This window comes from Pleurodeles waltl, chromosome 4_2 (assembly GCF_031143425.1).
Source record: "Pleurodeles waltl isolate 20211129_DDA chromosome 4_2, aPleWal1.hap1.20221129, whole genome shotgun sequence".
NCBI lineage: Eukaryota > Metazoa > Chordata > Amphibia > Caudata > Salamandridae > Pleurodeles > Pleurodeles waltl.
The window spans coordinates 159,646,262-159,671,887 of NC_090443.1; the positions used below are offsets into that span (position 1 = coordinate 159,646,262).

At 44.3% G+C, this 25,626-nt stretch overlaps 1 protein-coding gene across 2 annotated transcripts in view; it reads right to left on the reverse strand.

Annotated features, from left to right (window-relative positions):
- GTSF1 (gametocyte specific factor 1) overlaps nt 1-25,626 on the reverse strand; it is a 795,979-nt gene that overhangs the window by 577,495 nt on the left and 192,858 nt on the right. For both annotated transcript variants that reach the window (XM_069231025.1, XM_069231026.1), the window contains exon 4: nt 21,048-21,131. In XM_069231025.1, coding sequence (XP_069087126.1) covers nt 21,048-21,131 — 84 coding nt within the window. The remainder of the gene's footprint in view (nt 1-21,047; nt 21,132-25,626) is intronic.

The following is a 25,626-nucleotide window of genomic DNA, read 5'->3' on the forward strand; positions in this document are numbered from 1 at the left end:
ATCCCAGAGGTCCTCCACTGTGAGATCCTGAAGATGCCCACCCCAACCCGTCAGGGATGCGCCCGTGATCAGAATGAGCTGAGACAGAGGGTGACAAAAAGGCCACCCTTTTAGTAGGTTGGTGATGTTCCACCATTGCAGAGAGCAGTGTGTATGGCGGTCTACCAACACTAGATCCTGAAAGTGACTGTGTAACTGAGACAGACACTTCTGTAGGGGAAGCATGTGAAGTCTATCATGAGGAATGATGGCAATACAGGGTGACATCATCCCTAAGAGACGCATGACAGTGCTGAGTGTGTAGGTGTGTTCTTTCTGAAACTGGTAAATCATTAGCTGAAAATTGTGAATGGATGCTGGGTTGGGTTATGTTAACCCTAACTCTGCATTGAGAATGGCTCCCAGATATGGTTGAATTTGGGGAGAATGTAGGTGGGATTGAGAAAGTTGATTGTGAACCCTAACTTGTGAAGTAAGTTTACTGTGCTTTGAGTGTGTGATTGACACTGTTGTAGTGTAGTCTTTGATGAGGCAGTCATCTAGGTAAGGAAATACATGTATTTTTTGCCTTCTGAGATATGCTGCAACTACAGCTAGGCACTTTGTAAAGTAAATACTCTTGGAGCGCTTGTGACTCTAAAAGTCAGGTCTATGAATTGGTAATGTTGTCCTGCCACCACAAACCTCAGGTATGTCCGGTGTGCAGGGTGGATTGGTATTCGGAAGTAGGAGGCCTTTAAATCTAGGGCTGTCATGAAATCACCCTATTGAAGGAGTGGAATAACATCTTGAATCTGAGAAAGTGTTCAGCGAGAATGTAATGGTTAAAACAGTCTAAGATCCAGAAGAGGTTAGAGTGTTACATCCTTTTTGGGGAGGAGGAAGTATAGGGAATATACTCCTGTTCCCTGGTATTGCAATGGGACAGACTCTATGGCACCCTTGAGGAGAAAGGATTGTACCTCTTCCTTCAGAAGGGTGAGATGGTCGCAAGATAACCTGTGTGAGCAAGGGAGAATGTTTGGAGGTATGGAAGTGAGCTCCAGAAAATAACCATTTTAGATACTGGAGAGGACCCATAGGTCTGAGGTTGTGTGTCCATTGTATGTGGTAATCTTTAAGTCGTCCCCCTACCGTTGTGATGTGGGGTTTGGGGAGATTTATGTAGTCCGTGTTTAGCGGATGATGCAGAGCTCTTGCCTCAACCTCTTATTATTGCTTTTGTAGACTCCTCTGAAAAAATCCCTAGAGTAAGAGGTGGATGGTTCTCTTGGGAGGGAGGTAGATTATTCAGAGCTTGTTACTTTATAACGCCTCTAAATGGGGGGCAATGAAAAGTGCCTCTATGCGCCTGAGACTGCAGAGCACCCAAGGCCTTCATAATGTCAGTGTCATTTTTTTTAGCTTCTCAAGTGTGGAGTCCACTTGAGGGCCAAAAAGATGTTGCTTGTCAAAGGGCATATTAAGCACTGCATGTTGCGCTTCTGGCTTGAAGCGGGAGTATCTAAACTAGGCATGTCTCCTTAGAGAAGAGGTCTTCAAGTAGAGGCCTTCAAACATTTGTCTATCAAAAGTACAGTTCCTAGAACACACTTTATAACACCCTGACATTATGTATCAAAAAGAATAACTCATGGTCCCCCATGAAGCCCCAGGTGACTCCATCAATTAAAGCCTAAACTGGCCTTTGAGAAGCCTTTATTTACACGCCCGCTGCACCACGGAAGCGTGACTTTTGTGAGGCTTCAGTGGCACAAACTACAGAGCCATATCTACAAGGCCATGTGTGTTTTTTCATGGCCTTGGAGATACCGCGTGAGACAAGGTAGCGCAAGTCGGGGCATTGCCTCACACTGCGTTAGTGAGGCATTCCATGGACGTTACAGTGGGTGTTCCCATGTAACACCCATGGAATTTCACACATTCCCAGATTTAGGAGAAATCGTAAACCTGGCAATGAATCGAAAGCCTATGCCTCCCCAGTGGTGGCGTAAGGGAGGCGCAACATGGGAAAATAACATTATTTCTCCCTGGTTTTTTTTCTTTCTATGTGTGCTACATTGTGCTCCACTGATTGTTTTTCTTTGCAGCAAGGTGTCCCTTCCTGCACAAAAACAATCATCTCTACAATGCAGACACCCTTGCACCATTGTGCAAGGGTGCCTGTGTTTGTGCATGGCAATTATTTGTGTGCCGACGCAGGGAGAGAGGACAGAAATGCCCCATTTCTTGTAGATACAACACATTTCTGCCCTTTCCTGGTGGTGCAGGGCATGCAGCAAGGCACCTGCTGCGCTGCCTTGCACCATATGGCTTGTAAATATGCCCCTTGGGGATTAACCAATTGCACACATTTACATTCTTTCAGGAAGCAGACATCCTAGTGAGAATACCTTCTTCCTCCTTAGCTCTGTGTCCCTACCGAGCGTCACAGCACAGGAAAACTACTCTTTACTCCAACTCCACCCTCCCTTTACTTCTACATAGTGGCACTTAAAGGGCCACAATGACTGTTAAGGGATGGTTGTGTTTTTTTAAACAAAAGTATGGGAACTGCTTGTGTAAAATTGATAAAGCATGGGGCATGTGGGTCCTCTAGACACCATCCACTTTGACCTCCGTTTACATGCACATGTCCTTCAACGTGAGAGGGTGACAGAGAGGAGGTCAGCTGGTTCACGTTCAGACTGAGCACTCTGATCTTCTAGACCCCTTGGGCCTCAAAGTCCAGGAGATTGAGGAATAGCATCAAAGAAATAGCCCAGAGGAAGTGATGCTGTATTGGGGGGGTGAGGTCATTTTTTAGATTACAAATTATATAAGAAGATTCTTTAGAGAGATGCCTTGGGGAAGGTGTGGAGTTTTTTTTATTTTATTTTAGGTCCATTGGCACCCAGGCTCACAGCACCCCAAATGAGAGGCCTAGTGTTTTTGGTCAATTTCGGTTTGATATTTTTGTACTTTTACAAGTGTCACATATAGCATGGACTATGAGCTACAGAAATATATCCCTGAAATAATCTCCTAAACACGGTTACAGAGCTCAACCCTGCCCCTCCTACTCTCTCTCTATTCTTGCCATAATTGTTATCGAACAGTGGGTCCAACTTCAAAATATTTTGCTTGGGGGGCGCTCAGAGCAAAAAAGCTTGAATACCTCTGCCTTACAGTATGCTGGTATTTACCACCCATGCAGCTGTGTCTGCAGCATCTAATGCACAGCATATTGAATTGTTTGAGATTGTCTGTCCTTCAGAGACAATCTGTTGACCATGTTTAAGGTGCTCAACTTAAAGATATTGGAGGAGCTACTTCATCTCATACCAGTGAGCCCAGTAGTAACTTGATAGCAAGGCCTGCAAATCAGCAATGCGCCAACAGTTTGCTGCTTATACAGCAACTCCTTTGCCTGCTTCATTGAGCCTTTTACTCTCCTTTTCCGGAGGGCATGAGTTCCCCCCTAGCCTGGCTGTTGGCATGCTTCCTTGTGGTGGTAGCCACTATCAAATCTGGAGGGACCTGAGACCTGGTATATAGTAGATCTGAAGAAGCAGGCTTATACTTTTTGTCCACCCTAGGAGTTATAATCCTAGAGTGGACTGGCTCTTTAAAGATACCATCTGCATGACACATCATGCCCAGGTGCATTGGAAGGAACTGAATATCTTTATGGGTAGTGGTAAAAGTGTCAAATAGAAAATCCTGTTCTTTTTGGTCTCTGTGCAGTTGACAGATAATGGAGAATCCTGAGGGGTGAGATATCCTTCAGAAGGAGAGGTAGGAGAATGAGGAGGGGAAGGTGATCGAGAAGAGGTTTCCACTGGAGGTGGTGAGGAAAGTGGTTGAGGAGGAGGTGGAAAAGGAGGAGGCAAAGGCCTAGGCAAAGAAGTGGTGGCCTTGTCCTTAGAGGCCTTTTTTGGAGGTAGTGAAGTGTCCAAAGCCTCTTGAAATGATAATTTCCTCAAAGGCGACAGGGGGAGAAGCAACAATATTGCCCTGTCCCTTCCTGAATGTGGAGGTAGCGCTGTTTAGCGTCCATAACTTCTTGATTGGAGGTGGTGTAGTGGAGGATTGACTTGAATCTAGATGCTCCGAAGGAGGAGTCTCCTGTATTTTCAGTACATAAAGTTTCACGTTGGTAACCCTTTTTCAGTGCCGAAGCTGCAGCAGATGTGGGCAGCTCAGAGTCAATGTTCTCTGTACAGAAGGTTTGGTGGAAGATGTTCAGACTGAGGAGGAAGAGGTAGACACTAACACTGGAGGTAGAGTCTTGGCTGGTTTTGTTGCTGATCCAGGGGTCGAGGCAGTCAAAGTGGATTTCCAAGACCGGACATGGCCTGGTGGCAATGGCGGCCAGTGACCTCGGTCATAGGTCTTTTTTAAAGTCTTGGTATGGACTGGAGGGTCGCAGTACTAACTGGCTGCACCGGCAACTAAGGTGTGTTTTTTATTATTATATATAATAAAGAGACACATAAGTCGACCAGTCCAATTTACTTGGGAAAATAAAGGCACTTTAACCAGAAGCAACACCATCTACTGCATGAGATCACAGAACAAATATGATTGATTTTGCAGATCAAAATTGTACACTAATACACTTTGAACAAATTGCCTGGTTTATAAACAATGATGAACAGAGCACCATCAATTTTCTTCTACGCTCTGGCATGTATTACTTCTTTTTGAAAGTACACTGCTGTATTCCAAAATATAATGTACAACCAGCCGTTAAAGGTGCATGCACAAAAGTGATGAATGCTATAATGTGTACTTGAGTTGCTTTGGCCGTTGAATACAAATGGATGAACAGGTTTCCTCACATCACAAGTACACTTTTCACCGTGTACTACATTAATTAGACCATTATAGATAAACTATAATGCATAATAAGAAAGACCAACACTCCACAATCTCTTAATAAAACAAGTCCTGAGCTCAAAGTAGCTGCTTTAATCGATGCACAGTTGATTTAAAGACTATGAAAACCTAATTACGTGCTCGGTGTGCCACTAGAACCAAACACCCCACTGAACAGCCCCAACAAGGACAAAACTGATCATAGGTTGCTTGTTTTCTGGTTCAGGAAGAACTTGGCATGGCAGTTTGGACTCACTATTCCAATTGGAGCAGGGTCAAGACAGTCTTTCATATGGCTGGGTCGCAATGGAGGTGGCATGGTGGGTAAAGAAAACAATGTGGTGGAATACCACTCCGAGCAATTGCCAGTGGATGCACTTATTGCAAGCATTTGTCCATCACCTCTTGTGTGTTTGAGGTCAATCCTTAAGTGGCCAGGTTTATGCCCAGGCTTGTGTTACATGTTCACTGTGACCAAGCTACAACTGACTGAAGAGCCACAACCAGTGCAAAACTAGTCTTGGATTTCTTGTGTTCTGGTTCAGGGAGGGCCCTGGTTTGGCAGTTTGGGCTGGACTGGGGTCAAGACTGATTTGTATATGGCAGGTTCAAAACTGAGGTTGCATGGCGGGAAAATATTGATGGGTAAAAATACTACCACAAGTAATTGCCAGTGGTTAATCTATTTGGAATCATTACTACCATCACCTTTGGTATGTCTGTTGGAAGTTGGGGTTTAGCATAAGCACAGGCACAGGATAAGGAGGACTGCCATGAACCAAGGAAGAGAAGGGAACAATTCCTTGAGAGGACTTTGAGATAGTGTCTGAAGACAGACATACATACAGAAAGCATTTAGAGGACAGAACAAACGCTGCAATGTTGGGACAAAAAAGTCCATCGCTAGGTAATGATGTGTGCCCCTGCCAGGAGTGCCCCAGCTGTGGAGATATCAGGATTCTCAGTAAAGATTTTTGGCCATGGGCAGGCATGATCATGACATGTGGACACTCACTTTCTGAAAGCCATTGTGGGACTTCCAAGTCTTGAATTTACTAGCAGGGCATAGCTTGGACGTCGCCCCACATAAATGGAGAAGAACTGAGGTCCTTAGATCTGTATATGGGACTCAGTAGTGGACCTGGGTAAAGCTAGCGCGCCTGCCTTATTAAGAATGTGTATTTTATTTGCAGTGTGCTCTATTGTACCTTGTGTTGGTCAATAAATACTCCTTTTTACAGAGAATCAAGTATTTGACTGAATAATCAATTATTGAGTTGGCAGGATGTATTTTGAGCTGTGAGCCTGGGTTCATCCTACACCTACCTCCTCCCAGAGAATACTTGGTCTGCCTGACTTGTTACTGAGAGTCAAGTACTGAAGGGGTACTTGGCCCAGTTGCTCAGAACCTACAGTCGGCCAGGCCCGGGACATTAGGATTAAAAGGCCTCCACTCCCACGGTTGGGCCCAGAAACTCCTGCTTGCCTCACTGCTGCCTGAACAGGGTTTTGACAATTGGGGGCAAGAGATAGGATGCTTACTTAATTAGAAGTCCAAGGTGCAGATGTGGCTTTAGCCATTCTGAACTTTAACCAGTAAAACTACTCCTGTTTTGAAGCACAAATTCTACACTTATAAATCAAGGAAAACAAAGTTTGATGAAGGCCGCAGTATCACTGCTTTAGATTAGGAGAAACATCTATGTATAAAAGAGGACGGAGGGTTCTGAGAAGTAGGGAAATTAAAGTCCTTTCTGATTCATTAGGGACCATTTTGAAACACTTGGTGAAAGGGAACAGGGTGTGGTAGGCTTTTAGGAGGTAACCATGTCAGGAAATCAGGAGAAGAGCACTGTGGAGACAGGTTCTCTGGTCCCCTTTGCACAGATCTATCCAAAACACATGTGGAATGTATCTCCTAATGTATGTTCCAGAGTTTTCCAGATACACTTCACCCCCAATTAGTTTCTAGGATGCCCCAGATGTGCAGGCCATCTCAAATGTCTAGGTGACCACTGTACCAATTCCAAAGGCAAATCCTTTGAATGGGTTGAGTCTAGTGGAGATCCTTACTTCGAAGTTGGCTCTCCAGAAAGCTAAAGTTGATCATGAGGAGAAAGTCAGTGTTTGAGAGGACTAGACTAACTCACGAGGAACAAGAGGAGGTGAGCCGGAAAAAAAAAAAAAAAGAGTAAAGGACCCAGGAGCTCTGCATTCATGGTAACTGTTTTGGTTAAGGGTGAGCACGGATCATGCGTGTGAGCCATGACCTAGGCCTGTCTCACAGATTGCAGTCTTGCTTAGGCTTGAAGGGGTTCATGCCCAAAGAGCTACCTTCATGTGGTTGAGGCTACCGCTTTCACTGGGAATTAAGTAGCATGAACGTGGTGGTGGCAGGATACCACGTTATAAGTAATTATGATCAGCAGAGTGGACAGGCCTTTTTACCTAGGTCACAAGAGTGAACCAACTGGCTCACTCGTGTTTTGCTGCTGTGTGCTTAACTCGCTCTCAGCCTACATTAGGATAAAAGTAGCATGTTTGCTGGGATGTCTGTGTACCAATGAGCAGTGACATACATAGAAGATAGCGTATCTCTGTGTGAGCATGCTGGGATGGATGTGTGCCTGCGAAGTAGTGCAGTACATGTAATCCTGCACGTGTGTTGGGTGCACACAGAGTTGTATGTGTGCATTTCAAGGGCACAATACATGAAAGTCTCTATGACCCATTTTGGGAGACCCAGGGCTTATTGGAGGGGCATGTGGGAGTGGAGATGCCCCCCCAGACAGAATTGTGGATTGCTGCATCCATGAGAGATGGATGGAACACAGACCGGAGTAAGGAAAACAACAGGCTCTTCAGTATAACTTCAAAGGGCTCTTTGATGCTGAAAGAGGTCACTGGTCAAAGAGGTCTGGCCACATCTAAGAAAGGAGATGGGGTTGATAAGGGAATCATAAGGAGCCTTTGTAACCTTATGATAAACATTTCAGTGAGGCGGATATAAAACAGGTGCGAGTCTCTAGTTACTCCCACAGCCGTTGTGGGGCTGTCACGTTTGAAGACAATCCTGCTGTAACAGACTGCTTTCCGGAGGAAGGAAAACACAGGAGTGGGCACTCCAAACTGGTCACCCCCATAAGACGAACTTCAATTACTCAGACACTAAATTACATTTATGTCTGGAAACAGATTATAAAAAAGGGAGCTTGAACCTCTTGTTTGACAAACAGAAGCTGCTGATCAGAGTGGAGAAGCTCCGGATGACTTCTGTCTGTTTGACTAGGGATTAGGGGTCTGCCAGTCTCCCTACTGGATGAGGAGACATCACCCAGGAGATTCAAGAACTCTCAGTCAGGAGTACCAGCGTCTGCCAGATTCGAGACCAATGGGCCGATGAAGAGGAAATTGTCTGGAGGGAGGGAGATCCAGTGGGGAATCCTGCTGAGTAGATCCCAGGATGTGAAGTTTGAGATTCTGGTCAATCGTAATAAGTGCAAGGATTGGGTGGGCTAACTACACGTGCTGCGGTGATCCCAATATGCCAGGTGGGGTTTGAGGAGAAGATTGAACTACCGAACCTAACTAGCCATCTCCCCCATGTATGTAGTCTGTGACACCTGTATACCAATTGTGGCTTGCAGTGAAGAGTAGGGGTCATCACTCTGGTGCAGTGCTGTGATGAGAGGAGGGCCCTCGCCCTGTACAGAAGAGAGCCATTGCTCTATTGTGCTGCTGGGATCCCTGTATACCAGGTGGGGACAGCAGTGCTGACCAAGAGACAATGCTCTGGTGCATTGCTGTAATAAGAAGAGGGTGGTAGCCCTGTGCAATGCTGTGCCCTGAAGTGGCTGTCCCCCCCCATGTGTAGCTTTGTGCGACCCTCGTATGCCAGAAGGGGGCCATGGTGAAGTGAGAAGGATATCACCCCGAAACACTATGCAGCCTTGAAGAAAAAGTGGGTTGTGCCTATGGAGGAAGATTTACTGAAAGACCAAAGGAGCACCGTAGACATTGTTGGCTAGGCAGCAGAATCTCGTCCTCTGCTCATTGCCAGCCCGTCAGACACTCCTGTGAGAGAGGCCACCTAGCCACTGGAGATCTTACTCTGACAGATGAGGTATGGTGCGAGGGCACTGATTTTCCTAAAGCCATTGTGGAACTTCTAAGACATGAACTCATTAGTGGGGCCTAGCTTAGATATCACCTCAAGTAAAAGGAGAAGGACCATGGTCCTTGTATCTGGAAGTAGGACTCAAGAGCTGACCCGAATTAAATTAGCTCTCCTCGCCTGTGAATATTTGTAGTGTGTGCGGTATTATACTTTGTATTCATAGATTAATACTCTTTTTTACATAAAAAGCAAGTTTTTGACTGGACAATAATTATTAGGGGGTGCTGCATGAATTTTGAATTGTGAGCCTGTGTTCACCCTATACCTGCCACCTTCCCGAGATGCACTGGACTGTTCAACTTGGCCTACAACTGACAGAGTGCACAAGGGTTACTTGGCCCAGTTATTCAGAACCCATAATAGGCTTGGCCCGGGGACATCAGGACTAATAGACCTGAACACCTACAGGTGGGCCTAGTAGCTCTTGCTTGCCCAGTGGCCCTCTGGAAGGGGTTTCAACACACAGTAAATACTTAATTTCATTTTTGAGAAAATCAGACGTTATGGATCTCACAAATACCATTCCTTGTTGAGACTACACTGTAGTTATGCTGTATCCCTCTGATAATCATGCAGCACAGCATCAGGTCAGCAGCAAAGAGCAATAGACGGGCATTATTATTGGCAATGTGAAGCCATTCTCTAGTCAGTATCTACTACTCGGTTCAGATGTTTAATGGGGACAGTCGACGCCCTCGAAAGCACTGCTAGAAACCCTGCCAACTTAGACTGTGCCCTTAAGTCCAGTGTCATATTGACAGTCTCCATTTTTCCACTGGTGGGCTCAGGCGGAGAACAATGTACTCCGTTCACTGAAGTTACCACATATTTCAGTGCCTCTGCAACCTGCCTGGCACAGACCAAGGGAGAAAGGTTTTGGTCAGGTTTTCAGCTCTAGGCCTGGGCGGAGTTCGTGAAGTTCAGCTATGTGGAACTCCACAAAGTGATGAAAAAACTCCACTGCATTACACAGAATTCTGCGAGCGGAGGAGTTTGGGTAAGTCGCAATGTTCCCGCTGATTTTCAGTCCCAGGGGTTTCTCCTGTGCTGTAAAATCAGCACGAACAACATCACGTGGAGCGCCAGAGGGAGCTAACTTCTTTCTCCTGCTCAAGTAGATTTTCTACTTCAGCTGCAGCTTACTCAGTGCAAGCAGCCGGCTTCTCAACATGACCAGTAGCGACCTGCCGTGACCGCCCACATTCAGAAATCTTGCTCTCCAACTTAACGATTTCTTTCGCTTGCACTTGCCAACTTAACGTTGGCGAGTCAAGCAAAAGAAAACAACTCCACTACGCATCTCTTCGCAGAATTTTTTGGAAATCCGCGCAGGGTTGTAATGCAGAGTGGGGAAAACACCAGGAACTCCACCGGAGAATGGAATTCTTCGCCCACCCCTACTAAAAAAAAAAAAAAAAAAAAAAAAAAAAAAAAAAAAAAACTGTAGCACTCCCCGAACTGTACAATGCACACTGCACTGGTCTAATACATGCATGAAGTCAAAACTGATCCTAGGAGGCAACTCTGCTGAGCAGAAGATGTGAAGTCTTCAGCCCTCCCAAGCCTCAGATCAGCACCATCACTGGCAGTCCCGGCTATGTTTCTGAGCAGGGGTTGCATGGACAGCACCAGGAATAACAGGCAAGCCAGGGATAGCAGGTGTTGACCTCTAAATATTATTAAGGACTTAATTTTAGAAGCATTCTGCTTACACAGCTGTTGGGACTAATGTTCTTGGCATGGGTTTGGTTGACCTGGCTGCACTCCCCTTGTATCCTTTGGGTTAGCCCAGTGATTCCCCAAGCTAATGAATCATGCAAGCCCCTTTTATAGTTTATTTGTTAATAGAGCTCAACACTGAAATCAGGGGGATGCCCAAAGTATACCTGACATAGTGTGGAAGTCACCATTACCCTCTCAAAGCATGCTATGTTTTCTTGTAACTTTCCATTAGCTGGAATGCTTGGCTTTCATGTCAGGGACATATGTGGAAGATGCCTGTAATGTGTGAGGTCTGATGATTTTTATTTGTGGTTGCACAGATGAGTGCTAGGTTCTAATTGTTTCCATGTGTGCATGTTGTACAAGACAGTAGTGCTCACTGTGCACACTTTGTGGCTTCCTTACAGAAAATGCCACCTTGCATCTTACAAGACATGCCAGCCATGATGCCTACATCTTCTGCCCACTTTCGTAAAAGCAGTATAACTTCTCAGTCAAAATCCTGTGTAACCTAGGTGTCTCCTACTACAGTTTCTCCAACTTCCCTGCACTGCAGCCATCTCCCCCTGATAACTAAAGCATTCCAGACACCTGTATGCATATCTCTAACCATGCCAACCCAGACTAGTCTCAGTATAGGCACTAGGACAGACAACCTGCAAAAACTGGCCATCAAAACAAGACGATTCTTTAGGATTGGAGGAGTATGAGCATTCAAAGAGAAAATTGCATACTCCCTGGTTTACTGAAGGCATATAGCCCTGGCCACCAGGAGTACAAGTTTTGAGCCCTCCCAGAGTCAGCACTTTGTTGATCTGAATCAACACAAAAAGGAGGCCTGTGCACAGCCCTATGGTTACCAGTCAAGGAGAAACTTCAAAGATCAGGAGTGTCATTCTCTCACCCGACAGGTCCCAACTACGGGAACGCCTGTGGACCCGACTTCCTTCTTACCCAGAAAAAGACAGAAAGACACCTGCTTTGTGATGAGTTGGTCTGCACCTGCCAGAAGCAACTAATCCAGAAAGAAGAGACAAGACAGTGGCAAGAAGAACCAGCATGGGGACATCTTGAAGACAGAGGGTGGCTTTAGAGCCAAAGAGCTGTCTCAACTTACCAGAAACATGACAGCATGTGGGTTGAGTAGCTCGGTTACCTAACAGTTGGAGGGCCCTGAATCTGAAACTACTAGAAATAAGATCTCTAGCTGTTTCTAGAGATATCTGTGGTCAAGAACCCATCCATTCAGGCTAGTATGCAGTAGCCACTGGTCTCTCTTGTGGTGCTTCTTCTCATAAAATTGTCACTGGGACTTGTGGTCCTCAGGAGACAGGTTCCTACCACTGCAACATCTAAAGGGACATGCATGTAGCAGGTAATGGAACACTAAACTGGCACTATCCACAACTTACAGTCCTGGACTCAAGACCACAGTAACCTAGACTGTGTCCTTTGTTAAACACCATTGATTGTTTACCATGTAACCCCCCCCACCACAGGACACCAGCGAGAACATCTTGAATTAACATTTTGGGAGAGCATCTAGTTGTTTGGAGGCATAGTGTGGGACTCTGGGTACTCACTGCTAGGAATACAAACGTGGAAACAAAAAGCACACTCAGCAGCTCCACAGCAGCAAAATGGTAGTTAGGGCAAGTAAGGACAGGTGAGATCCATAAACCAAATGATGTTAATAGCACCTGTTTGTTTGAAGCTTCTAAAGCCACTGTGCTCACCTTCCATAAATAAACCGGCCAAACTCCAGACAGTTTATTCATGGGGAAAAGTTCAAAAAGGCAAGATCCACACTTGCAGCCTCAAGCAGAAAAAAGGCCTGTGAGGGCAAGACCATGGTGAATGTGCAGTTTTGTAATACACTCCTTGAGAACTTACTCAGCATGTACAGAATTAATGTTATCAGGACATGTGGTTGCACTGGTGCGGATAGCCTGGTGCCATATGAGAGGCTACGAAAAAGAGGCTCTGCTGCTCTTGGATACAATTCAGCATAAAAGCGTACAAAATACATATTTTGATTGTTTCTTAGGTGTAATCTAGTTGCTTTTTTTTTTTTTTTTTTAGGGATGATTACTCAAAGAGCAGTTTTGGGTACGACAGGTGGAAAGCCCAAGTCTCTGCACCGATCTAGTTTATTAATTCCCTTAGTTTCTACCCAAAACACTTCTGAAAAGATCCACAATAGACAGAAGACCCCCTCTTTGCTCCAAGAGGATGACACTAGTCATGGAGTTTCTGGTGACTAGATCAAGGACCCTATAATGCCATTTGTTATTGTTTCTCTAGTGTAAAAGGTAGTAAAAACTTCAGATCTTCTGGTCGTATCAGGGAAAGAAAATAATACATTGAGAAACATGTTAATTTCTTTTGAGTACCAAAGCTTGGAGATTGGCTTCCCAGAACTGGACAGTCAGGGACAGAGTTTTCAACTACCAGTCCAGGTATGCCCCACCAGACCCACAGATTCGACAAGCACTAACTGCGATCTGGATGTTTGGGTGAGTAGAAAAGGAAAATGTTACTTACCCTGTAAGAATCTGTTAGTGACATGCAGTACCGTAGATTCACATGCTGTGCATACTCCTGCCATCTGGTGTTGGGTTGGGGATGCATACAAATAGTTTTTCTTTGAAGAAGTCTTTTGAGTCATGTGGTACAGTAACTCCTCCTTTTGTTGGTAATGTGCATGGTCATTAACTCCATTATTAGATTGTTTTCCTGCACGGCGGGTTGAGGTTGGAAAGTGAAGCAAATGATGAATGGAGATATGTCCATGCAAAAGAGGGAAAAGAGATAGCAAAGGACACTGCCACAGGTGTCTGCGGAATAGAGTGGGCACATGTGAATCTACAGCACTACAAGCCACAAACAGATGCTTACAAGGTAACATTTTCCATTTGAGGCATGTGTGACTGTATATACACATGCTGGGCATTGACTGTACACCAGTCCTTCCAAAGCAGTGGCTAGCCTGTGTATGTTGCAGTAGATTGGAACAGTGTACGGATTACCGCCTAGACAACACTAGCTTACTGGCGGGCTAGCACATCCATGCAGTAATGTTTTCTAAGTCTGTGATGTGGACCACGTAGCTGCTTTGCATATTGGAGCATTCCCCAGGAAGGCCGTACAGGCTATTTTTTTTTCTGAGTGGAGTGGGCTGTAGAAGGAAACGTCCTCTTAGCATTATTATAGCTGATCTGAATGTATCTCACTATCTGTCTGGTAATGCCTGTTTTTGAACCAGCCTTCCCTTAATGGGATTTGGAAAAAGCAACAAAGAGTTGATATGAGTTTCTTAATGGTTCAGTTCTGTGTATGTAGTACATGAGAGCTCGGTTGAGTACGGAGTGCCCATTCTACACTGAGTCAGGTTGTGGGAAGAAGACAGGGAGTTCAATGGTCTGATCAAGGTGAAACTGGGAGACCACCTTAGGAGGAAATTGGGGTTAGTTTGGAGGACAACCCTATCCCTATGTACTTGGAAGAAAGGTTCTAAGGTTAGTTCCTGTAGCTCACTGACATGCCAGAGTGAAGTGATGCCAACCAGAAAAGCCACTGTCCAAGAGAGAAACTGAGGGGGGTCAAGAGTGGAGGGGGTCAAAAGGAGGACCCATGAGTCTTGTCAGTACAATGTTGTGGTTCAATGTCAGGGATGATGGGATCTGAGGGGAGGGGGATGACTCGAGACCCTCCCTTAAAGCCTTAATGATTGGAATTCTTGAGAGAGAGATGTGTTGTCTGTTCTGAAGATAGGCAGCCACAGCAGCCAGATGCAGCTGTACGGAAGTGAAGGTCAATCTGCAAACATGCAAGTGAAGCAAGTAGCAAACAGTGTCCTGTACTATGGCTGTTAAAGAGTCAATGTGCTTTGAGTGACAGCAGTACATGAACCTTTGCCACTTGGCCACATAGCAGGCACAGGCGGCAGGTCTGTGTGCTTCCTTGAGAATGGTCATGCATTCAGGTGGAAGATTAAGGTATCAAAATTCTAGGACCTCAGGGGTCCGATTGCAAGGCTGAGGGACTGAGGTCCTGGTGCCTGCTTTCTCCATGTTTCTGCATGAGAAGGTTTGGTCTGTGGGGGAGCCTCTCATATCAAATTAGAGAGAGTTGGAGTAGAATTTCAAACCTGGGCTGGCAGGCCCATGTGCAAGCCACCAGGACGATGGTGAGAGACATCGAACCAAGCCTCCTAACTACAAACTGAAGTAGCAGGAGAAGCAGAAAAGCCTAAGCAAATCTCTCTAACCAAATCATTCATAGTGCATTGCCCCTGGATTGTGGTTGTGGGAACCTGCACATGAAGTGTTGGCATTTGGTGTGTTCTGCTGTGGCAAATAGTATTATCTCTGGAAAGCAACATCACCAGAAGTATTGGAAGAGGCCTTGCGTGTAGAGTTCCCATGCGTGGTCTTGTTGATGCATCCTGCTGAGGTCAGCAAAGTTGTTTCCCATTCCTTGAAGATACACCGCTAGTAGATGGATTTTGTGGCAGAGAGCCCACAACCAAATGCTCTGGGCTGGCTGAGAGAACTGGGAAGGCTGGATGATGTTTGTTTCTGAAGGTAATAAATGGCTGTCATTGTCCGTCCAGACGAGAACAAACTTGCTTTTCGGGTGTGGTAGGAAGGCCTTCAACGCTAGGTGAACAGGTGAGGTGCTCCAGATAATTGATGTGGAGGCCCTGGTGTCTGGGCTCCCACTGATCTTGGGCAGTCAGGTCCTGTAACTGTGCACCCAATCCTGTAAAGGTGGTGTCCACTGTAATGTTCCTCTGTGAAACTGGGTCTAGGAAATGCCACCCCTGTAACAGTTTGTTGGCGTTCACCACTGCAGAGACCGACAAGTTCTGTGGCCATTCAACCCTGGAATGACCTAATGACACTCCGCTTGAGACCACTGTTGAGCTTGGCATTCTTGCCACGGATGCATGTGTAACCAGGCATGGGGCACTATGCCAACACAGGAGGCCATCATGCCAAGGAGGTGTATGACAGTCCTGACCATGACCTGGAGGCCTGGTTGGAAAAGAGATCAGTGCCTGAGAAGACTGGATCCTGGCGGGGTTTGGAAAAGCCATGCCAACCTCAGAGTTTAGAATTGCCTAAAGTTAGGATTGGATCTGAAGGGACTGGAGATGGGATTTCGAGGCTTTGATAGTAAAGCCTAACTTGCATAAGAGGTTTATCATGAATTGCATGTGTCGGCACTGCTGGCAGATAGCACTCTTGATCAGCCAGTCATCCAGGCAGGGGTAGACAAGTTTGTTGTGTAGTTGCCCAAACTTGCAAGTAATCACCAGCTTTTTAAGAACAGGCACATACTACTCATCAACTGCTTCATCCTTGTCTTGTTTGCGTTGAAAGAAATTAAATCGGTCAACAGCCACACAAACAATAGGTTTGTAATGTGCATCCAAATCTTCTAAGGCGTGTTTGAACACATCAGGATCATCACTAGGTCTTGTTTTCTTTTCCATTTGCGTATAAACGCTTTGACCTTCCAGTCCCAAACTATGCAAAAGTATACGTTTTCTTCTGACGCTCGAAAATTCTTCCCCCACTCATCTTCAATAGCAGCAATATAGTTGAGGAAATAATCTTTACAATCCATCCATGTATTGCAGGTTCACCTGCTCTAGGATGAAACGGTACAGGAGGTGTAAGAGAAAATGCTTGCACACACGTTTTTTACTTTTTTTTCCATTCAAGAAGAAATTCCATTAAGAAAGTTCCCTACACCACAACACAATCACAGGTACACTCCCTTTACCCGTTTAAATCGTTATAAAAATTAACACAGTGCTGTCCGAATATCAATAGCTAAATAATTTTGTAAATGGAGTGCGCATCATCGAGGTAACTCCTTAAAGTTATTTACACAGGTCTGCGCAGTGATACGTATATGGTGTGTGCATTACCGATGTAGACTCCTAGTAATCGTCTCCAACTCATAGAACACAGGTGTGCACATCACTGACAAAGAATTCATAGCGAATTGGCACTTGTGTAATTGCCTGACCTTAAGATGGTGCCCACCCAGGCACAGATACGGAGTGACACGCCAATGCCTGACTTGAAAATGTTGGCACACTCCCTATGTGAGTCGAATAGGATTGCATGCGTGCACCCAGTGCGTGTGCGCTCCAGGGGTCGAGGCCCCTGCCGGAAAACGTACTACTCTCAGTTCACTAGCACTACCTCTGAACTAGCACTTAAATGAGGTGAAGTATCTTGCATCTCCAAAATATTCTTAGGATGTTGTCTGCAACATAGTGACCTATACGTTGATGTCCAGTAGCCAATCATCGTAACCTGATCTCCAGTAGCCATTGGTGGACAGGTTTGAAGGCAGCACGGTGGATAAACTTGTCGCCAATTTGTAGAAAGAAAATCCGTAATCCAAGGTAAATTGTATAGATGATTTACTGGAGAACAGGTACATTCCTAGCTTCTTCTCACTTCCTCCAACTGCCATTTACACACAGTGACCACACTATTCTAGAACAGTGACTGTCCACACAGAACACACTAGATTAGATACCTCAACAAGGTCTCTGAACCAGGAACCAAACCTGAAGGTCCAGTTTTAAGGGGACACACAGGACTCCCTGGAGGAGTGCACTCCCTACTACTGAGACCTTTTTCGATGCTGATACAGTGTGGATCTGTCCTTGAATTTGGGGTGGAGGCCGGGAGAGTTGAGGGATAGTGGTCCTAGCGGTATTATTTCTCCTGCTTCCTCTATTTCGGAGGCGCCTCTGACCTACAGACCTCGAGTGTCTCTCCATCTTGGCCCCTTGCAACATTTGACCCTTCTTTGGCCTGGGGTCAAGAGCCATGGGCTTTTGCCATCTTCTTTTTGCGAATAGGTCTGACACATAAGTTAAGTCCCTAAGTTGCAAGATGTGGTGGGTGCACCATTGAACACATCGTTATCAAAGTGCCTTCTTGTTTTCGAAGGCTTGGCCAGCAATGCAGGAGGACTCCTTGTGTTTAGGAAACAGGCAGAAGTTACACAGTGATCAACAACCAGGGTGATTTTATGTTAAACCTTGTACATAACTGGAACAAAGTATTCTCCATACCACTCTCCCCCAACAGTCATTCTAAATAGGACCCAAGACCTGGAAAGGAACTGCTCCGGTTGGTATGGAACTAAAAACCGCTGTCACTGGTGATGCTTATTCCGACAATGTCTAGGAAAAGTTACAAAATGAAGCTGAAGTAAACAGAAATTCAAAGACAGTCCCGAGCTCAATCCAAGTCGGAATCCGTAAGCAGGAAAAAAAACAATATGAAGTTGTGTCCTGCTGCAGTGTGAGCTAAGGGAAGGGTCACAAGACATTTGGTGATAGTGCAAATGTCTGCGTCCAACACTGGAGGGCAGGAGTGTGCAGAGCATGTGTATCTGCAACCACACATGCTATGAACATTACAATGTTGCATCTAGGTTCATCTCAAATGGAAATAACAGATTCTTTCACCACGGGATTCACAGAATTCAGTTTAGCCTAAGAAGATGGGTTTAAAATAGCAAAACACCATTCTTCTTAGAAAAGGAGTGTTAAGCTTCCTCAATTCTCTTGACATTCCAAGTGGCTATCAATTCTCCTGTAGTTCCAAGGAAATGGAGTGTTAGGAGCTGGAGCACTTAAATGGTCAATTATCAGGATGTATAAATTAGGATGGTCTAAAAGGTTACTACAAAGAAGTAAAATCATAGCTGCGGGGCACTACACAAACTATAGTCGTATTAAGTAAGCTTTACTCTTCTGCAAGCAATATAGCATGGTACATAAGCAGACCATTAGTACTCCAGGGGTGTAACTACGTACGACATAGGAGGACTCCGTTTTACTGTGCTCAAACATGCTGTCGTTTGTGAAGGGTACAGAGGAACAATTGTTTTTACAACTGTAGCTCCCATATCAGTTTAATTAGGAGAGATAGACTGAAGGTCTTGTTCTAAAAGGTAATGCCTTGAGAGGTTGTCACTGAAGTTAGAGTACAACTGTACATTGAGGACAGTGAAAACAACTCAGCTGTTACCAGTTCCGTTCTCAGAACCACAAACTAATATATGCAGAAATAGTAAAAATTTTAATCTTCCTAAGCAACATTGAAATAAAAGCAGTTGCTACCAAGTGAAGTAGCTTGTCACAGATATGGCTCGCAACATTCAACAAGCATTGGCAAAGTCATTAGGCCTCACCTATGCAAGATCTATTGGCTTTGCCAATGTGTTTTCCCCATGTTGTACATCGGTGTGGTTGCTATTCGGCATAGATAAAAGTTAGTGGCATAGAGAGAAGTGTCGATGAGTGGAGTAGAGTGATGAAGAGTCAAGAAGAGTGTCATGGAGTGTTGTGGAGGAGCATAGAGTATAATAAAGTGTCAGAGTTCCGTTCTCAGAACCACAAACTAATATATGCAGAAATAGTAAAAATTTGAATCTTCCTAAGCAACATTGAAATAAAAGCAGTTGCTACCAAGTGAAGTAGCTTGTCACAGATATGGCTCGCAACATTCAACAAGCATTGGCAAAGTCATTAGGCCTCACCTATGCAAGATCTATTGGCTTTGCCAATGTGTTTTCCCCATGTTGTACATCGGTGTGGTTGCTGTTCGGCATAGATAAAAGTTAGTGGCATAGAGAGAAGTGTTGATGAGTGGAGTAGAGTGATGAAGAGTCAAGAAGAGTGTCATGGAGTGTTGTGGAGGAGCATAGAGTATAATAAAGTGTCAGAGCGTCCTGAAGTAGAGCGTCCTGGAGCAGCATAAGGTGGAGTAGAGTTGCATAGGGTCGAGTAGAGTTTCATAGAGTGCAGTAAAGTATCAGAGTGGAGTGACAGAGTGGAGTGTAGAGTTGAGTAAGGTAGAGTGGTAGAGTGACAGAGTGCAGGGTTGTATAGTGGAGGGGTGTGGAGTGGAGTAAAGTCTTGCAGAGTGGAGTAAAGTGGTGTGATGTAGAGTGGTGCGAGGGGGATAGGGTGGAGCAGACTGACAGTGTGTAGTATGCATGGTGTGGTTTGACACTGCCAATATAGACAGCACATTTTCAAATGAAATTACAATTAAATTTGCACATACGGTTTTACTGATAAAACTATACATTGCACAAATGTTAATGTGTATTGATTTGTTCTGATTGTATCAAAATATTTGTTTCCAGTACATTTCCAAATAACAAAGTTATTTCGCAATTCTGATATATTCTAAAATATTTGCACAGTTCATTTACAGACATTAAAATTTTGTTGTGTGCTAGAAAAACCCTTTTCCTTCCCAGCTCCCAACAAGATTGTCTGATAAATCCTTTCAGTTTGAAGTCAGACAAGGAAAGTAAACACCATGCTCCCTTAGAAGACAGAGTCTGGCATTTGACCTCTGTCTTTGAACGTACAGCAAATGTAACAAGATAAGAACACAATTTAAAGGCCTGTTTACAGAAAGCTTGGACTTGGGGAAGAACAAGGAGTGATGGTGAACAAGGTTTGCTCCAATGGCATGATGAAGACATGCTGGACAGCATAAAACAAATAAAGACAGCAAATAGAAAACCAGAAAATGTGAAAACAAACTGCAAACCCAATGGTAAGCAATGGGCAGAATGTATTTTCAAGGAAGGCTTTCACAATGATCTCAAGAAGTCTTATGTTTCGACCCAAAAATGAGCGTAAACAATGTGTCTTTACACATGGGTCTTCTAAGATCATCCAGTAGGCTAATCATTATTCCTTATATACTAGTATATGCATTGAAGGTTTACAAAAGACTTCCAATGGATCATGTTGTAATTTTGAGAACTGCATCATGCTGCTTAGGGCACAACACAGCCAAGGTTGCGCAGATGAAACCAACACCTAGGTGCAACTGTTTGAGGAACAAGCATTAGATAAACTCTCAGGCTAAAAAAGCAGAGTAGGGGTCGATACTCCATACCATTATTCTTGACGACCTAGAAGGATGCAACATTGAAGAGCCTTGCAAAAATTGTGAAGACTGGTCTATATTGCACAGGCAAGTCAAAAAGGACATTGCAGAGAGGAATTGGGTTAATTACCTTGATCAAGTATAAGGTGCCGCACTGAAAGACTGACTCATTCCAAAACAGTTTACATTTAAAGACATGTAAATACCAAGTGAGGCTAACAGTACAGTGGATGTACAGATTTGTCATGAAAAACTAGAAACAATATTATACGTAATATAAATGCACTCAATTCCTCTTTTCCTAAGACTGCAGTTAGTGTAAATTGCCTTACCATCTTCCCAGTTCTCTTGGCATGGAGGAGCCTGCCAATTACTCTGGTGCACTGGTTGCTGTTTCTCTGTGTTTAAATTAATTGCTGGAAAGCAAGAAAATAAAGTTATCCATGATGTTTAGATACAAAATATTTAAAGACCTACAAACAAGTTAAATAAATATTTAAGACAATGTTGTCTTAATACAAAACATCCAATGGCAAAATAACGGTAGGAGAATTGTCATGGTTTTATACTTCACATTCTACTAGCAGTGTGGAAATGTGTTATTTATAACAATCTGTAGCTTGTAGTACAGTAGACTCACATGCAGTGCGCTAACATTGGGCTTGGAACACTACAACTTGCTTTTCTTCAAAAAAGGCGTTACGGTTTTGAGGTGGCTCGCGGTGCCTCCCCTGAAATCCATGCCTTAGATAGTTTCACCTCTCCCCAGGGATAGATATGTTTATGTAGCAGCATGAAGTATATCTGAGAAGCGGGTAACAAGATTTAAATCACATCCGTATCCATACGCATGACCGCTTGCCCCCAGAGAGCTGGAAAGGGTGGCTTGTGAATCTACAGTGTTACAAGGCACAAAAAATTATTATAAGTAACAGATTTACATTTGTAGCATGTGTAACAGTAGCTAACATGCAGTGCCTAGACTAGAATGCAATATCTTTCTTGAAGTTGTGAATTGCAAGCAAACGTATTAGACATTTCCGTTTGCCCAATTATTGCCTCTTGTCAGATACACAAATCCACACAACAGTATTTAGTGAACATGTGAATAGATTTCTATGTGACAGATTTACATAGATATATACTATTTCTATAGAAAGCCTTGGTGGCAACCTTTCTGCGAGTGAAATGTGCACATGGCACAGAATGTAAGCCCGCCAGCTCTCCCTACAATAAAGAAGTGACGATATGGGACTGTAAAAGACAATAAAACATTGCTTTGTTTTCCTTATGTAACATTTTTTCGCCAACATGTGATATTGTGGGAAAGGTAACCCAATAGATGCATATTTTGGCACAAAAGGAGGTTCTTTGGCCACCAAGGCCATTTGTGAACTTAAGAAAAAGGTTTTCCTCAACTGAAGATGCCTGAATTTCACAAACTCTAAGAGAAACAACGTCTACTAGAAAAAGTACTGTCCAAGATAGAAACTGCAGTGGCCACAAATCTAGAGGCTCGAAGGGTCTAATGCGAAAAATGTTCAGATTCAAAGAGGGAGTTGGTGGTAGTTTTGCTGGGCTTATCCTTTGAGAATCTCTACCAGTGCTTTAATATCCGTGATTTTGAAAACAGGTTGGTATTGTCTTTTTTGTTAAATACCTAGCAATAGCTGCCAGGTGTACTCAGGTGGAAAAGTAGACTTGTCCAGACCCTTGCAAGTGCAATGGGTAACGGACAATGTGCTGAACGGATTCAGTAAACTGCTTATTTGAAGAGTAAGAGTTCATTGCAAATCTATTTTGCCACATAACATGACCACTCCGTGGGCGTTCTGCATGTTTTAAAGACTTGCATACACTCCTAATTGTCAAATTGACATTTCAGGTTCCAAATCACAAGGTTTCCTGATTGGAGGGTGGGATTTGTAGCTTGTTGTGATCCTAACTAAAAGGTCTGGACAGAGTTTTTCGTGAGGCTCAATTGGCATCCCCGGAAGTAGTATGTACCAGTGTGGAGTGCTCACTCTAGGGCGATGAGAATTAGTTCCATTAGTGTCTGATGCATTTTCTGTACTACATAGTGAATCCGCGGTACTGTGGAAAAAGTGTTAACATATATTCCTGGTCAATTCACCCAGAAGGATTTACCTAGGTACTGTGGGCGTTGATGCCTTAATGCAAAGTTTAGGCATTTTGCATTATGAGTGTGACAAACAAGTTTTTCATAGCCGTCCTCCAAAGCTGGTACTACTGCTGAATAACCTGGGTGTTCCCCTCTCACTTCTGTATATATTGATGTGTTCCACTGAGTGGACCACCAAAATTGTTGTATTACAAAAGGTATATCTAATGGAATAATTCCCAATGTTAAAGGGTATGTGCAAGTTTGGGCAGTTGTGGACTGTGCCTGAACTGTTTTTTTAAGTTATACATTGTGGTTAAATTGTCTCTTACAAGATCACTTTTACTAAATTGTTGTATAAAATGTTAGAATGGGTATATGCACTGACATTTGTTCCAATACATAGATAAGAACCAGTTGTTCCTGTGCAGACCACTGTCCCTGATGTATAGTCGGGAGTTACGTGTGTGACCCGTGCCCATCATGGATGATTCCGTGTTGATGACCGGCTCAGGATGGATAAACAAGCAACTTAGTAAAGTGTTTTTCTTGTTCCACCACTGCAGTTTATGCTTTACACTGGCCTCCACCAACACCAGGTCCCTCCATTCCTGTGCAGGCTAGTTTCCCTGATTTTTTTGTCAAGTGTCAAATGTGTGCCCCCCCCCCCCCCCCCCAATCATGGATGAGTCACTGGTGATGACCAGCTGAGGATGGATAAACAATCGGGCCTGTAAAGTGATTTTCTTGCTCCACCACTGCAGTTAGTGCTTAACACTGGTCTTTACCAACACTAGATCCTGCCGTACATTTATGAACATAGTCTCGGGTAGGCACTACTGAAGCAAACCAGAGTGTAACCTTCCATGTGAGGTAACAGCAATATAGGATATAATTCCTAGCATTTTCATTATCATTTGCACTGTCGGATGACATGACACATGGTAAAGAGGAAGCAACCTGTGCAATAATATCACTCTCTTGTTGCTGGGATATGTCCCACCACTGCACAGAGCGAAAAGTGCAGTTGTCTGCCAATACTAGATCGTCTAACTGACCCTGTGCTTGAGAACATTGTGAGAGAGACATTCCTGCAATGGACACATGTGAAGACTTGAATGTGACATTATTGAGATGCAAGAAGTCATTATCCCCAGAAGTTTCATGACTAACTTCACTGTCACCCTTTGATTGGGGCAAAAGTGGAGAAGATGGTGCTGAGAATTCTGTATCCTCTGGGGATTTGAGTAGGCTATGCCTAGGTGTGTATTTATTATAGCCTCTAAGTAAGGCTGAGTCTGAAGGGGGCTGAGATGGGATTTCTGAAAGTTGATTGTGAACCCTAACTGGTGAAGTAAATCTATTGTAGTTTGAGCATGGTTAAGACACTGTGTTAGAGAGCTGGCTTTTACGAGCCAATCATCTAGACAAGGTTATACATTCATGTTTTGTCTGCGGAGATGAGCAACTACTATCGCAAGACATTTGGTAAAAACTCTTGGTGCCATGGTCACTCCAAAACTAAGCACTCTGAACAGGTAGTGCTGCTTTTCTATGATGATTCTGAGATACTTCCTGTGAGTGATGTGTATAGGGATATGAAAATAGGTGCCTTTTAAATCCAATGCTGAGAGGTAATCCCCCTGTTGTAACAGGGGGTATTACTTCTTTTAAGGTGACCATATGAAAGTATTCTGATATAATGTAATGGTTCAATGGCCTTAAGTACAGAATGGGTCTGAGTGAGCCATCTTTCTTTGGGATGAGAAAGTAAATGAAGTACCCATTGATCTGCTGTAGTTAATTGCCCATTGTGAAGGAAGAATTGAAGGCGCCCCCGGAAAGGTGTCTTGTGATCAGAGGGGAGCCGTAGAAGGTCACTGTTTAGAGACAGTGGTAGAGGCTTTTGGAGAGGCGATTTTACCTCTGTATCTATAATTGGTTCCCCTATAGGGTCCTCTATAAAAACCTCTGTGGGAGGAGGTTATGATTGTTGTTTGGCATAGGATGTGGATGCCTCACCGGAGGGAGATTTTGAGGCGGGTATGTATGTAGGCCTATGAAATATACCACAGGAGTTGGGAAGCTGAAGAGGTTCCACAGATCTGGCCACCTCATTGTCTTTTTCCATTTTCTACAGGGCCTGGCCCACTTGTGGCCCAAGTAAATGTTCCTTATCAAAAGGTATGTTAAGGATGGCTTACCAGAGATGCAGAACCATGCATGCTTACGTAAGCGGATACTAGTATTAATCTTCCTTGCTGCAGTGTCTGCTGAGTCTAGGACACAACAGATGGAGCTGTTGGAAATAAGCTGGCCTTCATTGATGATTTCCTGTCCCCTCTGTGTATGTTCTTCTAGGAGATATTGGAGCAGCCGCTCCATCTCATCCCAAAGGGCCCCATTATATCTTACTAGGACACCCTGCGTGTGGACAATGCACCATTGATTGGCCGCCTGTGCTGCCACACGTTTGCCTGATGCATCTATAAGGTTACTTGTCAGGAGGAGGTGCATCTGGGGCGGCTTGGGTGCCAACCCTTTTTCCTGCATTGGTGACAACCAAAGAATCTGCAGGGCCCTTGATGTAGATAGGGTCTGAGGGGGGGGGGGAATGCTTTATATTTTTTTCCACTCTGGTTGTGATAACCCTAGATCTAGCTGGATCCTGGAATATCTCCTCTCCATTACCTTAAGCATAGGGAGATACTGATTAGATTTGTGTGAGGCAGAAAGAGTTTTAAATAAAAAGTCATCCTCTAAAGAATGCTTGTGTAGTGGGACTTGGT